Source organism: Trichoplusia ni, chromosome 2, assembly GCF_003590095.1.
Source record: "Trichoplusia ni isolate ovarian cell line Hi5 chromosome 2, tn1, whole genome shotgun sequence".
NCBI lineage: Eukaryota > Metazoa > Arthropoda > Insecta > Lepidoptera > Noctuidae > Trichoplusia > Trichoplusia ni.
Window position 1 is genome coordinate 2,249,090 of NC_039479.1, and position 17,780 is coordinate 2,266,869.

Below are 17,780 nucleotides of genomic sequence, written 5' to 3' on the forward strand. Positions count from 1 at the left end.
ATTATTTATATCTACATTTACATTGCACTGTATTAGTAACTATTTGGAAGGGTTTTGGAATCTTTGAATTCAACTGCCCAAAACGTCTATAAATTACTTTTGTGTTTATCTTATGGTTAAACCCGCCTATATACGTCTCACTGCGGGTTGGCGATACCAGATTTCAATATTTGGTTTTCAGGTTTCCTCACGATGTTTTTTTTTCACCGTTAATAAGTAGTGGCTTAGAAAAATTAAGAATGTACATATAACTTTGAAAAAGTCACATTTGTAGTTTGTCTACGTTGGGATCGAACCTGCTCGCGTGCATAAAAGTTAATTTATAGAAACGCAAGGCCACTATGATAATTTACAAATGACAAAATACATACCTTTTAAATAAACCGAAAACTTCTTTACTAAAACGAAACAATCTAAATTATAATAAACAATTAATGTAATATTAATATACATTAAATAGTTTGCAAAGTACGATAAAGTGAACCCCTCTCAAAATATGTCAACGGTACACGGAGGCCGATACGTCAGCGGAGGGTTAATACCTCCTAACTGTTGCGCTAAGTCGGTGGGCGGGTTAACCCCCGGCTGCTGCGGAATACTTCACCTCTTTACATAATATAAACCAGGTATGGGTTGAGATAGAAGCTCTGCTTTTACATTTTTATTTTCGTACGTGTTTTGAGGACTTAGCTGTTACTGCATAAGTAGATAGAAGTAGACATGGATAGGTGACCATCTATGTGAAAACGTATAATAATTGTGGGACCCGGCTGTTGTGACAGCCGTTAACAGTCGACACGCCTATGACAGTCGTTACAGAATAAGCTAGAAAGTCTGACCACCAGCCTTACTAAGGGAAAACTAATGTATCGTGTTGCCCAGAGGGTTGAGGAGGTCAGATAGACAGTCGCTCTTTGTAATAGCACTGGTACTTAGCTGAATTCGGTTGGACTGCAAGCCGTCCCCAACATAGTTTGGAGGAAGCTCGGCTGATGATGATTTTCGAACTTGTTTTGTATATGTACTGTACATATGTGTTAATGTGTTCAGTCGGCATTAAAATCGTATGGATCCTTATCAAAGTATCAGCTATAGGTATCGTGCTCTATTCCTGTGTTGGTATTGTTTTTAATACATGTAAATGCACATAGGTAGGTTAGGTACTGTCACATCTTAATTTCTTCGTGTTTGTTTATAAGAAATAAACTTTACCTTGTTTATTTTAGTTTCTCATCATAAGCACGAATATCTGTCATTTAAAAGAAAAAAAAATCATAAATAACAAACAAAGCTTCCCAAATGAAGAGGTAATTTTGGCCTCAAAACAGAGGCAGATAATTAAAGCAAAATAATTCATGCCTTGGCCTGAAGGGGGGTCTGGAAAACGCTGAGTCTGCAAGCCTGAGTGATTGCCTGATTCACGAGATAAACCCTTCTGAATAAAGGGTGCTTACGATGGAGGTTTTATTGTGATATACTGTTGTTTCATTTTTAAGACGTACATGTATCTGATAGGTTCTCGAAACATTTGGTAACAAGTGAAATATAATGCTTTGTATTCCTACTGTTTTATTTCAACGAAATCTTAAATAACTTTTTTGCTTATTGAAATTTAGTCCAAGGCTACGTTTTAGATCGTTTTTCTTAATTTTGAGCGCACAATTGGATGCTGTATTACAGTCTATTATCGTGAAACATGTTTTATTATTACTCTATTTTTAGCACGCAGCTAAAATGGATCAAAAACCAATTTGACAAAGGCATCTAAACAGAACGATTAAATCCAATTTTAATTGGATACTACAAAATAAACGAGGTATTAATTAAAATGCTATGCTATAAACGTGTATTTCTGACAATCGCTGAATAAGGGATGCCAACGTAAAGATAAAATTGAATTTCCCGCCTATTTGTCCGGTATGCCTGACAGATAATTAAGGAATATATTCCATTCAGCCAGTACAATGGTCAGCTTCAATTTATGATTGTTCGCTTCGAACCTTTTTGGATGAATACCATAGATAAATAAGAATGACGTGTAATCTCCCGTCATTGATCTAGCAAATGGTATTTTATAAACATGTTTATTTTGTGCTTTTGTTATTTGTAACATGTAAATTAAAAATACTGAATTTAGCGTATAACATTTAAATATTAGAGCATCGGAACTGTCTTACTTCGTTTACAAAATACCTTTAGTAAAATTGCATGTCGAAAAGAAATCCACTAAAGCATGTGGTCGTCTCAACCGTAAAATAAGAAGATCACGTGTAACATATTGTTCCCACATTCCGTTCAAATTGTAAATCCTCTTCTTCCCTTAAGTAATTGCGACTTCCAGACCAAATCCTGTTAGATTAAAGTTCAACCGTACGACTGCAGTATTTCTTTAAAATTTACTGCCGTACGACCGCATGTAGACTGTAGCACATCATTCATTTACACAATGTTTAAAACAACGCCATCTGTGGAATTAAAGATTAAACTTCTATGCTGCTTTCCTAATTTACTTAAGGGATCTAAGATTGTTTTATTTGTGTAAGCTGATGGATTATACCGCGAAGTTGGTTCGGTATGGTGGTATTAATATCTCTGGCATTTCCTTGTAGGTTTCCCTTTGTAAGATGATGTGCCTTTGTTGCTAATTAAAGCCGTATTAGTTTCAAGTAAGCTAGTCATTAGTACATAAGCTTCCTGTCTCCTTGCAGAGTCTACATACAAATGTATGAGAGCTTTGAGGTCTTCGTGTGATCAGTACTTTAATATTTGAGAGCGTGTGTCTTGACATTTTTCGGGGAAATATTTTTTTTAGAGGAGGAACGGCATATAAGAGCTCAAACTCTTCTAAGAACGATCGATTGCTTAAAATGGATTCTTAATTCCTGACAATCTTTCTAATAATGGGTAACAGTACCAAAATTTCATTGAAACGCTTTTGCACCTCGAAACATCTTTCAACACAAACATTATTTCTGTCCAATTTTTGCTACTATAGCAACCTTATTAACGCACGGGAAAACTAAAGCCTCTTTACTTTAATATCCTCAATTTTCCATACCATACTAAGTACGAACATTTTTGCTCGCAAACGTGTCAGGGGGTCGCGGGGGGGGCAGACTTCCCAACAGGATTCCGGTTCCGTTCCCTCATTTCCGACGCTTCCGTGACGTAGCGGTTAATTTTCAAACTTCAGAGCGAGGGTAGGCAGAAAACGATGTGTGTGTGAAATCACTTGACAAATTGTTGGAGCTGTCTATCCGTTAGTTTTTGCAACCTTTGCTGTTTGATGGTAGTTTTTAGTGACGTTTCCCTGAATTTTGGATTGTGTATGTTATTTTATAGAGACAACTAGCTTTTCGCCCGCGGCTTCAAACGCGTCGATGTCGGTAAGTCCGGGATAAAAACTATCCTATGTTCTTTTTCAAGGTCAACGAGACGTAACAGGCAGACAGACAGACAGAGTTACTTTCGCATTTATCATATTAGTAGGGATTGTTCTTTTTCGCTATTATTATTTCAACCATTAATTAGATTTATAACGACAAAAAACGAAGTTAACTGTCTTACATATAAAAATCCTCCACTCAGCTTTTAAAATGTATATTCTTGACCAAAAATCCCTTTTTTGCACCCTTTTGTTAGATTATCCTGTATCAGAGCTAATCCGGATACATAATTTATAAGTTTACTTCGGTGGGAGATAATGGAGAGGGGAGCAACAATTGAAACTTATGGTCGTCACTTTGGAGTGGTGTGACGTCAGCGTGAGGGTAGTTTGTCAAACATTACTTATTTGGCGTTGCTGAATTACATGCTTGTAGTAAATTACGTGGTAACAAATTGAAGTCTGAATAGATGATAATTCTTGGTGTCTGATTTTTTGGTAATTTACTTGCTTTTGTATATTTGGAATAAGGTAAATTAGGTTTAGTCTGTTTCATCTCTACATATAAAGTTTAATGATAACTTAATACTTGCGTTTTTTAAGCGAATAACCTGACCGTAGCCGTATCGTATTTCCAAGAATCAAAAACAAATCTAAAAACAACTAAATACTCTATAGTGACCTTAACAATAGTTGACATTCAAGAGTACAACAAAAATGAAAATATCAAAAACATTCTTGAATAAATTCTTAACCTAACTTTTTTGCACACCTTAACCTTATCCTTAATTCTAAATTCCTTACGTTTAGATCCCTAAATATCCCAAAACAGTTAAATACGAGGGTGTGATCCCAATCGGACCCTAAACTATTGGCCGGCCATTATAAATGGGGGTCAGTTGCGTCCCTCGGGGCGATAGAGCCGTTTTAAGCTATTTAGACCTTTACACGGCACGCAATAATTGCTAACTTTATGAAGTAGATAAGGTTTGACAGTTTTGATGGCCCTGACAAGTTAGGGGATTGAGATATGAAATTTGATATTAGGGTCCTGTTGTTATTGGTTGAGAAAAACAATAGAGGTTGTATATGTTATTTTTTAATACATTCTGGATGTAGTGTTTTGGTATTCGTTTGTTTTATTTTCAGCCTGAACTGTCTCGGTGCACATCGTAATCCTTTCTCTCATCTTTTGACAGTTGTCAATTAACGAATAATTTTTTTTTATTTTTTTCTAATTTTTTTTTTAGTCTTCAATTTTAACGAAATTTTCACTGACGAATAATTATGTATTTTTGATCCTGCCATAATAACAAATAACAAAGATATTCGTGATATCATATTATCCTTTATAACAAGACGGAATGAGGTCTAACATAATTATTCCATTATCTAAACGAGCGTCTAATTAAAGTGTTTTACGAAATAACACTAAATACAATCGCGTCTTGTAATAAAGTTTGTACGTGACAGAGATGTTACGACTTCTAGGTTATATAGGTCTTACAAATACTTAAATTAAGCCTTAATCCATTGTGAAAGTGAGACATTTGTATCTGCAGGGTAGAGCATTGTCTCGCTTCTATGATGATTACAGCACAGCTTTTGATGTTTATGGTATAATTATGTTCGTTGTTATAATTATATTTATTTATTTTTGACAGACTATTAATTTCTCATTTCGTCTCTTTCTTGGGAATTGAACGTGACATTTTAAACGTTTTAAAGTTACCTGGAAAACGGCCTACTTGAAATAAAAACTTTTGATTTAGATTTTTGACATCATCACAACAAAACAACATTTAACTTACAAATTTTCCACCTGCTATTTTGAAGAAAGCAAAGGCGTCAATTCAAGACATCATATTAATCAAAGATAAAAAATCTTCTGCACGCAGGTTTCAACAATTAAAAATAACAATAAAGTTACCATGAAAATTCTTTCGAAACCATTCACAAATGAAACAATTACCATTTAACTTTCTGTTACGGTATTTGTATTACATTCGTTAGAGCAGTGTTGCCAAACTTCATAAATTAATGTACGGAACAGTTCTGACTCAAGTTTGTGATGTCCTTTGTCGAGGCTTTCGTAATTCAATTGTCTGTTGTTTATTAAGATGACATGAATACCTAAATCACTCTAAGCCTGAGAAGTGTTCTTGTGGAAATTAACATATAGTCTACCGAGAATGGTGGTCTTTGTATTAATCTTGGCTTAATGGGGTATTTGACATTTTTTTTTACATAAATCTGTTTTGTCTGTGAAACTGATTTCCAAAATTGTATTAAAAATCAATGAGATCGAACGAAGTGACGTGAAAAGGTTACTTTTTTCTTTACTTTACTCCATAATAGTACGTACAATTTATGTTGTTTTTATTCTGTTTCTAGATATCGTTTCATCTTAGTCCATTTTTTGGCTTAATAATCGTAGCAAAATATTTTTCTTATACACAATCAACGCTCTTCCTTGATTCTTTATATTTTTTTATAAATTATGCATTAAAAAATTACGTCACTATTCAACGCGGAAGAACATTATCGGAGTCCTCAAATATAAAACTAATAAGAAGCATAAGCTACCGACATAAACTCAAATATAAACTGCCTATATCGTTACTAGATTCTTTAGCTCACAATCCAACACCGCTTTAAAAAGCGAGACAGCACTCTACACAGTGTATGCTCCGTCTTACTTCCACATCTTCAACAGCCTTACTTTAGGAGGTAGTATCCCCTGCTTCCCAGAGGTAATGATACTTTGAAGGAATGAAACAAGGTCTATAATATAAATTTACGAGCGCCGCCGGCCGGGGGTGCAATAGTTGTCAATTCATTGTTGAACATCGCATCACAGCCTCGTGCCAATAGCTTTTATTTGTCCCTTAGCTCAATACGAAGCGATGGTTCAGTACGTACAGGCTGTTTGATAACTCTACATTTACAGAGCAAAACTGGTTATATGCTTCTAAATAAGAAAAATGAATGCGTGGAGTGTGACGTCTATGTAGTAGTTAAATCATCATCGGCCTAGCCTGTTCCCAAATATGTTGGGGTCGGCTACCAGTCTAACCGGTTTCAGCTAAGTACCAGTGTTTTACAAGGAGCGACTGCCTATCTGACCTCCTCAACCCAGTTACCTGGGCAACACGATACCCCTTGGTTAGACTGGTTGTCAGATTTTTCAAGCTTCTGACTACCTGTAACGACTGTCAAAGATGTAGGAATAAGAGCCGGGACCCACAATTTAACGTGCCTTCCGAAACACGGAGGAACTCATTATGACAAAGATGGTCACCCATCTACGTATCACCCATCTATGAAGTAGTTAAATACCATATCGTTATTATAGGTAGGTTAGGTACTTTTACCCGTGTTAAGTTATTTTTTTTGGCAAGGAAGATTACAAGAATAATACAACACGTCAACAATTATTGAAAAGTTTCGTATATCTAACAAGTAATCACACAGCCTGAACGTATGCCTTAAGACTAAAGAGATCGTATTCAAAAAGGTACAAATTACACAGCAATGTTCGACACAACGTTCAAAGAATAAAATTTATTAGATTAATTTATATTGGCAAGCAAGAAGCGAGTCACCGAGTGACTCTTAACTTTTTCCACTTTCTGTAGGCCTTTGTTCAAAAAGCAAGGCCTCAGGCGTCTTTATTGAATTCCTGAGAACGGCCAGTAATTGCCTGGAATTGCACAATCTTATAGAATGGAACAATTCAGATACAAATCTGTGTAGAAGAGGTTATACACTTTACAAAGGCGAATGGTTTTCAGAACTCGCTTTGTGAAATGCAAAAAAGCATTGTCGAGTTATTTTATACGTTCCCAGTATTAATCTTTTTATAACGGGTATTTCATAAGCAAAAAGAATACGAACTTGGATAAAAATCAGTGGAATCATCCAAATGCTTATTCTCAGTGGTGATGACCACACATGAGACTGCACCATATTGTGGACAGTTGCAACTGGCCTGGTGACCCCATACTACTCATTTGCGTATCGGTTTATTTTACCTACACTAAATAATGAAATAGAACAACGTACTCCTCGCAGTTCGGTTAAAAGTAATTACGTATAATTGCAACGAAATACATTAACGCACCAAGGCTAATGTCTCCTTTCCGTACCAACTTATGAAATCCTAAAACTCTTAATTGAAGCTATATAAACACATACGATTCAAAGTGTTCACCTGAAAGGCTCAACCCATAATTCATGTCGAAACAACAAACAAAATCAAGCAAAACATCTCTTACAGCCACCCAATCAAAAACACAGGCTCAAAAACAATCTACCAAATTTAATCTAACTCGCTGAGTGGCCGAACAGCCCGCAGTCACAATCAGCGAGATATGAAAAAACATGTCGATATCAAAGAGGAGTGAAAGAGGATGATGATTTAAAAAAACGACTCCCGCAGTAAAGGAATATAATCCGTATGTCGCGGGGGGTTTACAAACATACAAATCACATGCACAGACACACCCAGTCTCAGAACAAAAATTGGTGGATCACACAAATGCTTGTCCCACGCGGAGATCGAACCCGCGACACGACACGCATATTGGGTTATCCGCGTAGTCTATTATATTAGGGCCTATGTGGACTAAAAGGCATTCTGCCCCATTATAAAGTTATATAATTGCAGTTGTGAAAGCGTGACAGCGCATTAGTCGGCGTTTGACTTCCACAACTGCTATAGTAAAATTTTGAGAGGTAGGACCAAGTGACGTAGTGATATGTATGCATGATGTGCAGGTTTGAACCCAACGCAGGCAAATAACCAATGTGACTATCAAAGTTGTATGTATTTTCTTGAATGGTGAAGGAAAACCATCGTGAGGAAACTTGGGCTTTGGGATTCTAAAGTGGCAAATCGGCAGTGAGCTTGCGTAGTGATTATGTTCAAAACCTACCTGTTCTATATGAGAAGAGGCCTGTGTCTAGCAGTGGGAGACATAGAATCTAGTATTATATTATATATTTATATAGGGCTTATAGATTTGCCGTTGTTGAAGCGAAATATAAGCTACTCGTAATCATCCTACTTCTATAAGTGCAATCAATATTGCTTTAGGCAATAAACATTGACAACACAGAACAACAGTATCTATATATGTAAATACATAGCTTGTATATACTCCTACACATTTAGCCTCCAGGTACTATCGATCTGTTAATTGCATTGTCAATCAATCTTCATTGTATTTGAATCAGCACAGGTTTAACTGATTTAAACGTAAGCAATATGTGGGGCAAATGACGGTAATAGCAGCAAAAGGGTCGTTAAAATAGCTTGGAGTTTAAAGCTAGCCCGAGAATGCAGTGTGCTTTGTAATGAAATGCTTTACAAAAAATTGCCTGAAAATAGTTTTTAACTTGATAAACTACCAAGACTTTTCAATTATTTCGGAAAATATTACGCTAACACAAAATACAATATTAAGACCGTGTTTTTCATGATGGTATGACGTCACATGTGCCACCGGCTCCCAGGTGTAGGAACTAGCAGCTAGAATAGCTGGCTAATCAAAAAATACAAATATTAATGTGTGATAACAAAGGATTGAGACCCTTATATTATTGTTCGGTTCATTACGGGCTGGAGAGCTCGTAGCTTTAGAAGCGGAGGATGACAATGATTGATACATATTTTCAATCTAACAACACTTCAAGAGCTCTATTTTCTGTCTGAATGGGTTAGGGAGAAGTGTATTGTGATTCAAGCCTACTTTTTATGACTTGTTGATTAATAATGAGGAAATAGATGGTTGTGATAATGGTACTGATTGGAGTGTTCCATTTTCAGGTTTTCTGACTTTAATTTATTCATCATTAGACTAGATAGGTACGAGGCAAAAGACGCTGTTTAAACTTTGCAACATTCAGAACTTTCATTTTTTAAGGCAAAAAACCTGGCTTCATGTTTTTCATCTTTTTGCGACGGTTTTCTAATATTAAGGTGTCATAAACACAGACAACATTAACGACCTTTTATGAAATAATCAGAGTGACAACCAAACAGCGTGTAAACCATCGAAATTCACTCCAGCAGAAGGCCATCCAAGATGGCTGCCATTAAACACGCTTAACGGCCATAGTTTTGAGAACTACCCGCATTTCGCCGCAGGTATAGCTTCGAGAAACTTCTATGCAAACCGTTGCGGTGCTCCTAATAGTTTCCGAACGAATATCCGTGTTCCGAAGTTTGCCGGAATTGCCCGAATGAAAACGTCCGTTGTCTTTATCTCCCAATTCTAAGTTCAACAGCGTCGTTTCGCAGATGACAATTTCCTAGCGGAGACTGAACTGTTCTTAATGTTTATTTTGTTTTTGTATTTATATTATGAATGGGATTTGGAATAACTCCTAGATCACAAATGGTATCAAAAATCATGGACAAGAAAAGAATAAGGGAAGTATCGTTACACTGCCTAAGTATAAAAACAATCACGCTATCCCAGTTTTTGATATAAGGCTTGAGAAGCGATAACATTTTTCTATTAAACAGTTATTTTGAGGCAGAAGTAGGTCTTCCCCTTACAAACATTGAAAGCTCCTTAGCTGTCCATTTTCCTCTCAACAAATTCCTTCAAAATGAAATTGTGAACTGTCAATAAAGGAATGTCGTACAATTTGAGAAGCGGACCATATTTCTATCAATAAAATATGAAGGGATTTGAAGGGGACCAAACCAAGCTTATTTTTGATACCCTTATCAACGATTTGGCAGGAATTTGTCACACTTTTGATCCCGGTGAAGTCGAAATTGAAGGAAAATTTGTTATGTTGTCCTTCTCCCGAAGATATCAAGTGATTTATTATTAAGTGTGTTTATTCGGTACAATTTGGAGTTTTAACTTTTTCTTTATGTTACTAATAAAACAATTTGCAGACATTTATTCTACTTATATAATTTTCCTGCAGACATCAATTAATTACAACTGTTTTATTTACCTGAGTCTTGTATACAAGTAAAAGTATATACTGATAAGATAATTTTGGCGATATCCCATTTGCACTCAATCCCGAAAACACAAGCAAAACAACTTCTTTCGTCCTATTGAGGTACATATGTACATACATCTGAACATTTTTCACCGTTCGCATATGGTTTTTTATTTAGTGATATTACTTCAGACGACAATTCAGTTCCTCTCGATTCCAATAAGTTTCCACTGGTCTGGATTTTCTCTGAGTGATATTACGAGTAGAATCGAAATCGTGCACCTCACTAGAGAATTCAGCGTGAATTTATATTCAAGGATTTATTAATTTTGTACCGAAAATAAAAAACGGGATATTTTTCTTTTTCTGAATCGATGTTTTTTTATTCGATTGTTGTGACATTTGTGTTCGTATGTTTTTTTCCAAAAATGCTATTTCATCTATTCAGGTTAAGCTACTAAATAGTACTTTTGAATGTCCTGAATGAGATTTGACAAAATGTCAAATTCTTTACTTATCAACTAAATAGAAAAAGCTGTGTAACCTAGTCGTAAATACATACAAGTAGAAATACAAACGCAACGCTCCTCGTAGATTTTCCCATATTTATTTAACTAAAGAACAAATTCACAAACAAACTGTAACTTAAAAGCGAGTAATCTCATACGCGCACTCATTCAAAGCAAACAACTCCTTAAAACAAGGATAAAATTAAACGTCAAGCAAATAATTAACCTGTACCCACGCGAATAAAGTTTAAATTTCATTGAAACGTTTTCACTCGACGAAACTTTGCAAATCCTTCAAATGAAACAAATGACTGTCTACATGAGGAAGGGTGTTTTATTTTGTGTTTATTTAGCTGATTGGGAAATGGGACTGAACCCTGTACTACGGGAGTTTTTGGAAATGCTTTACCACCTAATGAAGAATTTAGTTATCCCATTACGGTGGCTGAAGGAAATAATTGGTTTCCTGACAATTTGAACAGTTCGAGTTGTAAGGAGTGAAGTTTTTCCTCCATATGTGTTAACATCATAACGTGTCAATATTGTGCTTATTCACTTATTTATTCAAGATGCATCATTTATAAAATTATTCTATAGTGTTTCTGAGTCCAACAGATTTTTCAAGCCTTCACAGCGATCAGATGCGACAACGTAGAGTACCCAACGATCTAATCGTAAAAAAGCGCAAATAAAGTCTAAATTACATTTCTTATCAAATTTCCTAACCAGATACCTATGAATACGGAGAATTATCTTCTAAGCCAATACACACATTCACATAAGCTCCCTTAACTCGTTCCGAAGGTATTAAGTTAACAAAGGAAACTCCTCAAGGTCTCTTTGTACCCACTTCCCCCTGTTCTTTATTCATTTAACAAAGCGAACGTTAAACACTTGATGTAAAATGTATTTTTACCGCTGTTTCGAGAAATTTTAATGAGGAAGCTGGGTTTTTTTCTAGAAGTAGAAAATTGAACACCTTTAGCAGTATTCCGGAACGATTCTGGTGAGTATCTTTATAAAATGACGGTTTTCTACAGTTAACTTAACTTTCTGGCTTATACACAGCAGCTTGGCACTGGTTTTAGTGTACAGATAGTGTTTTATGTATACTTTAATAAACTAATTAGCTGATCCGGCAAACTTTGTTGTGTTAATCTGATTGTTGAATCTAAGAGCGCTGTCGTAAGGCATGAAAAAGAACATTTAAATCGTTTAGGCGGAGTTCTGAGACGTACACAGGTACAGTAAAATCACATACATAAAGAAGATAAAAAAATAACGAATGAGAGAAAAATATGTCAAATATCGACTTTTGGCTCAACACTACTCTACAAGTCCAAAGACTTATGTACTTAAGGAAGTTCATGAAGTTTCTTGGTCATTTCTTCTTCATAGAAAAGACAACAGTCATTAATATTGACGTTGCAAAAGCGCTAAGATGTATAAGCTTTAGATTTTGAACTCACTAATATAATTTGGTCGTAGAATCTGGCGATATACTAACGAAAGTGAAAGGGAGACAATTAAATAATAGACTTATTTTACTGAAGGTGATAATGGTAGTTACCTGAAATGTATTGCCAGCTCTTTGGAATACTTTTAAACGTTCGAGTGCAACCGAAGAGTGATCTTCAATTATTGGGTTCCATAGTCAAAAAAAAATTCTGTCAAAGACAAAAATTCTTTTCGGTCTAGTGCCGTATGATTTCACCGGCACTAGACCGAAAATACCCAGTGCGGAAAAAAGCGCTGGAATAACCTGTAGGCTATGCAGATGTTTTTTTTTTGTGTTCCTAAATTGTTCAGTCAGAAAATAGGCCAAGTCTGGCATACAATTTTGGTCTAAGCAAAGGCAATGTCAGTGTTTGTGTAAGCGTTCTAATATCACGACGACATCTCGTAAAACTTACGCAACTTTATATATGAAAAAAGTTGTCCAGAAAAATCCGGAGAAAATAATCCCTAATTACGAAAAACGTTAAAGCAAAAGTACCGGTCTATAATTAATTATCTTTTATTCGTTTAATAAAAACCAGGAAATGGGTTAAGCAAATAATAAAGAGGAAAAGAAAGTTGAAAAGAAATTGGGGTTAAATAATGGATTAAAGTTTTGACCGAGCTTAAAATCGGAATCCCATTGAACACACTTTACATAAATTGCTCGCATTCGGGTTAGACGGAAAATAAAAATTTTGAAGTAAATGGAGGAAATGAAAGCAAGGCTTATCGCTAATGTTTCAAAATTTACATATTTCCAAGTTATTCCCAAGTTTGAGATTCCGACTTCGCATGCATTTGCTTGAGTGTTGGGAGAATTCTAATAATATGTCTTATTTGAATATTGACACAAATTTTGATTAGCTCGGATTTGGGTAGGATTGTTGGTCTTAACTCGGTTCGTGGGCCTGAATGATAAAAGTTGGAGATGTTACATTTCATTCTTAAGATTCGACTTTAATTCTTGAAGATATACGTAAAATTGGATCAATTGAATGAAATTTACACCAATTGTGCAGTCTCAATGCAATTTAAAACAAAATCGACATTTTTTAAGATATCCTAGGTTACCAGATAGTTTCATACAGACTCAACATTCTCTTATCTTTCCATAGTACCTAGAGCATCGCAAAACACATTACCTCTACATTAAGTTGCGAAATATTCAAATACCGGCCATTTTCCTGCGAAGATGACGTTCACATTTCCCGGTTAGGGTCATAAATCCCCAACAGTGTCCACATCAGGGGAAAAAGGTAACGGATCTTTTTATCTTTATTTTCCGTTTTTAAACTCGACAGAGCCAGGAACATCGGGTTTTCTAGTTCCACAATGAGTGTATGTGACCGCTGTGGTCGAAGTTTAGCCGTTTGGAGAATGTCATTTGTGTTAGTGGGTTGTTACCGTTTTATTTAATAGGGGAACCACTGTTGTTTTCCAAATAAGGATTTTTAAAGCTTGCTAGAATTCTACCGAGAGTAATAGTACGTATTAAAAATGCTCCAGAGTTTTCTTGCCGTTTTTTATAATGCACCGTTATTTCTTTTAGGAATTCGTGTAATTAATGACAATTCTGAATAGTTCAATGATCGTGTAATGATTTCTTTAAAACTTAATTCTAAATACCTAGGCCATTAAATTAACGGTTTTATTATATTTTTATAAAAGTTAGTAAAGAAACATTCCTTGAAAATAATTATCTCTTGAAGCTTAATGTATTCTGAATCGTCAACATGTTTTAAACCAAAGGATCATAAGTGAATCAATCTTGGTTGGGTTTTCAATTTCACGAATGATGTCTCCGTAAATATAAAGTAAACTAAGTATTAACGCAAAATACTCTTTTAAAAGTGCTTTTTTAAAAGTACATATATAAAATCGGAGTCACTTAAGCCAGTCACTTTAGCTAAGCGACGATCTTGAGCTCAATCTTAGTTCAAAGGCCTGCAAATTGCCAGTGAAATGCCATTGTAAGAGCGATATTTAAAATTGAGACTTATGATAGCCGAAACAGCCAGATGGAAGTTTGCCAAGCTGTAATAGAATTCCATTTACGTAATAGTGCGGACATTCCTGCCAGATAAATCTAGGAAACTTTCAATCTCCTTTTTGGTCCCCAAAGAATAGGCCGTCCTACTTCATCTAATAGCGTCTTGAGATGCAAGAGCAAGATGCCAAGTATTTTCTCAGCTCGCCTATTGAACGAGGTAATGCCATAAAAGCCAGAATAATAACATTCATTAAAACAAAGACGAATCACGTTCGAAATTAATGATATGTCCAAAATGTAAACTCACTGAAGTAGCATTTTCAAGCGTCGTAAAGGTGACCGAAGTGGATAAAGTGTCAGACAAACGAGGTTATGTCTAGATATCGTGTTTATTTAATCTCTGGAGCGTCGCAACGGTTGGAGTGTTTATTATTCTTTTATGACTAATATAATAGCTAATGCTGTATACATTGCAGTCAGGTAATGCCATTTTAGGGCTGTTAAGCTGAAACTGTCAGAAGCAATATTGCTCTGCACGCCTATGATTTGTTTTGATGTCTTCATTTATTCTCTTGTGTGTAGTTCCAGTTTGCTTAGTTGAATAGTAAGAGTTAAATAATAAAGGGATGTAACTTTTGGTCTTGTATCTGATTACGTGTTTGATATTTTTGGTAATGAGCTTTCAAACTTGAGTAAGTTGAAACGAGTATATAAGTTCAGGGTAAACTTTGCATTGTATAATGTAGCGTTTTATAGATTGATGATTGCGGAGTTGTACTATAAGTCTAGCACTGAACATAAGTGATATGTTGATCTTTTTTACAAACATTGCAGTAAATAGAATCAATGAAATCTATTAAAATTACATTTCTTTTCAGCATGTGACGTGACTTTGATTTGTCACTTCACTAGGTTACAGCGATTCAATAAGCGCTAAGGATGATTTAGACGATGCAAGGGATATCGTAAAAAATCCAATACATTGCGTATTCCCTTAGGTCTGTTATCAAAAGCGATATATCGTCACCGGGAATGTATTATAACTCATGCAATATTCCTCGTATCATCTAAATAGCCTAAAGCAATTGAAGAAATGTTAAGGTTGTCACACCGTTAAATTTTAATAGCCACCTGTATTTGCATTCATCATAACACCGTATTTTACACGTCGCACCCACTTGCCGCTGAAAACTTCACGGCTGGAGGTAATTTGTCAAGGGGTGCAAATTACGAGTATGACATGATGAATCGTGCCCCAATCATTTATAGCCCGGCTCATAACGCAAATTTGGGAGGCAAGGTAGTGAGTGCCGTGAAATAGGCATGTGTGTTATCGCAGTACTTTATTTCGGTAAAAGACATGCTTTAATACGCTTATTTAATTTTGGTACGGAGACGTAGAGCTATGATTTAGAATAATAGTTTTTCTTTTTAATATGGTGAAGTCTGAAAGAAGGTATAAGCACTTTAGACCAATACGTAATTAGTATGAATGTGTCTATATTGTAAATATGCAGAGAATCAACAAATTTAAATTAAAAAAATCTCAGAACATAAAATGGTTTGGTGTTTTTTAAAACATTAATATTACTAACCTAAGCGTATTTCTAATCCCTTTTCAGGCCGAAGATCTTCTTTTCCACCATTTTTATTTAATGTAAAGTTTTAATATCAAAATAAAAACAACAAAAGTTTTTATCGTTTCCAATAAAGCAGGAAGGCGGAAGGATTCCTCGATAACTTATTAAGAATTTCAATTCATTTTAATGGTTGAACGTAATATCCTATAATCAGTTCGTTAAAAAACTCTTGAAATTGGGTACTTTCGTTAACTTTAACAATATTTCCTTTATACTGCTTTTACCTTGTAAATACTTATTAAATGATGTTTACGCTTTCTGACGCTAAGAGCCTATTCGGGAAATAATCTGCTTAAAGTTTGATGGGTCATGGGTTCCTCAAGTATTAAATGTATTTTTATAGGATTTGTGAAATAATATTTTGACCGTATCGATTACGTTTGAATGATACTTTTTAATTTACTTTTAATAAACCGGAAAAGAATATATAATACAAATTATTAGATAAAATACGTTCTAGGACTTAATACACACGCCAAAACTTGTTATAGTTTTATGAATCAGTTCCTGAAAAGTTTTTTGCCTCGTTTTGAATATGTTCACACTAAATAATAATATTTGTTTATTTGTTACAGAAAACAACTCGAAGCTGGATTGAGAGCACGTTTCAGAAGAGAGAATGCAAATACTTCGTGCCGAGCGCTAAGGACGAGCATGTGTGAGTTATTCTGTTTGTTAACATTGTAAATAAACCTGCCTAATTCGTAATTCTACTAATATTATAGCAGCTAAAGTCTTTGAGTTACCGCCATCATTATGTTTAACACTGTATATCGCGTTATGGATTATATAAGGGACTGTGGCTTACCTAAGTGCACTCTGGGTGAATAAAAGGACTACACTAGTAATAAGTGGATTTCAAAAATCTGATACCACTTTTTTTATATTTCACGCCATTCGAATTTCATCAAAATCGGTCCAGCCGTTTTTATAGTTCTCAATTGCATTGTGATCGGGTTTGAAGCTACCCTGAAAATTTCAGCTTGTTAGCTTATCGGGAAGAGCCTAAATTGAGTTGCAAAAATTCAACCAGATAGAACAAACAAGAAAAGTGAGTGTATAAAAAACGTGGGGAAAATACAAGAAATACTAAAAATTCAGCCTAAGTAATGATAGTATAGGGGATAAAATATTGACTATCGTTTCGGGTCATTGCACAGACCGCGCTTAGACGCAGATTTGTACAGGCTGTTCTCCTGTATGTAACAAGAACAAACCACAAATGTTTGTGTGTTTGTGTATATTGTTTCAGATCCTCTATTTAATCGGAATGTGTGTCGGTTAGTAGTAATGTAGCGTTCCTTTTTTACTTTTGACAAAATAATTGTAAATTAGAACATTGAGGATTTTCTTGCAGTATTTTATTTATTAAAGAAATCAATTAAAAAGTGACGGTATTTCCTAAACCAGATGTAGTAGATCTTATACAGAGTTTCGTAAACCAAGTATATGACTAGGCGTTTTATTTATTTACACTAACTACAATTAATTGTTGACTGCCAATAGCAACCACTTCTCCTACCGCGGGTCTGCTTGTAGAGATTTCTTTAGAAATAAGCAGCTCCCTTGTACATCATATTTTGTAATATTGTGTGCTGTCGTAATTGGTACTTTATTACGCTATGACGCGAAAAAATTAACTGATCGTCTTAAACTTTGCACGAAATTATGTCCTTGGAAAGATTAGGAGTAACGTAGGGGTTTTTAATCAACTAAAAAAGACAGGTTTATGCCTTACAGCGATATACGACGCGAGTAAAGCCGCGGGCGACTATATTAATCAAGCC

The 17,780-nt window shown here is 35.2% G+C and overlaps 1 protein-coding gene across 3 annotated transcripts in view; it reads left to right on the forward strand.

Moving 5' to 3' along the window:
* The window catches only part of LOC113502870 (transient receptor potential cation channel trpm), a 221,897-nt gene that overhangs the window by 118,741 nt on the left and 85,376 nt on the right, over nt 1-17,780 (forward strand). For all 3 annotated transcript variants that reach the window (XM_026884607.1, XM_026884616.1, XM_026884624.1), the window contains one exon: nt 16,569-16,651. In XM_026884607.1, coding sequence (XP_026740408.1) covers nt 16,569-16,651 — 83 coding nt within the window. The remainder of the gene's footprint in view (nt 1-16,568; nt 16,652-17,780) is intronic.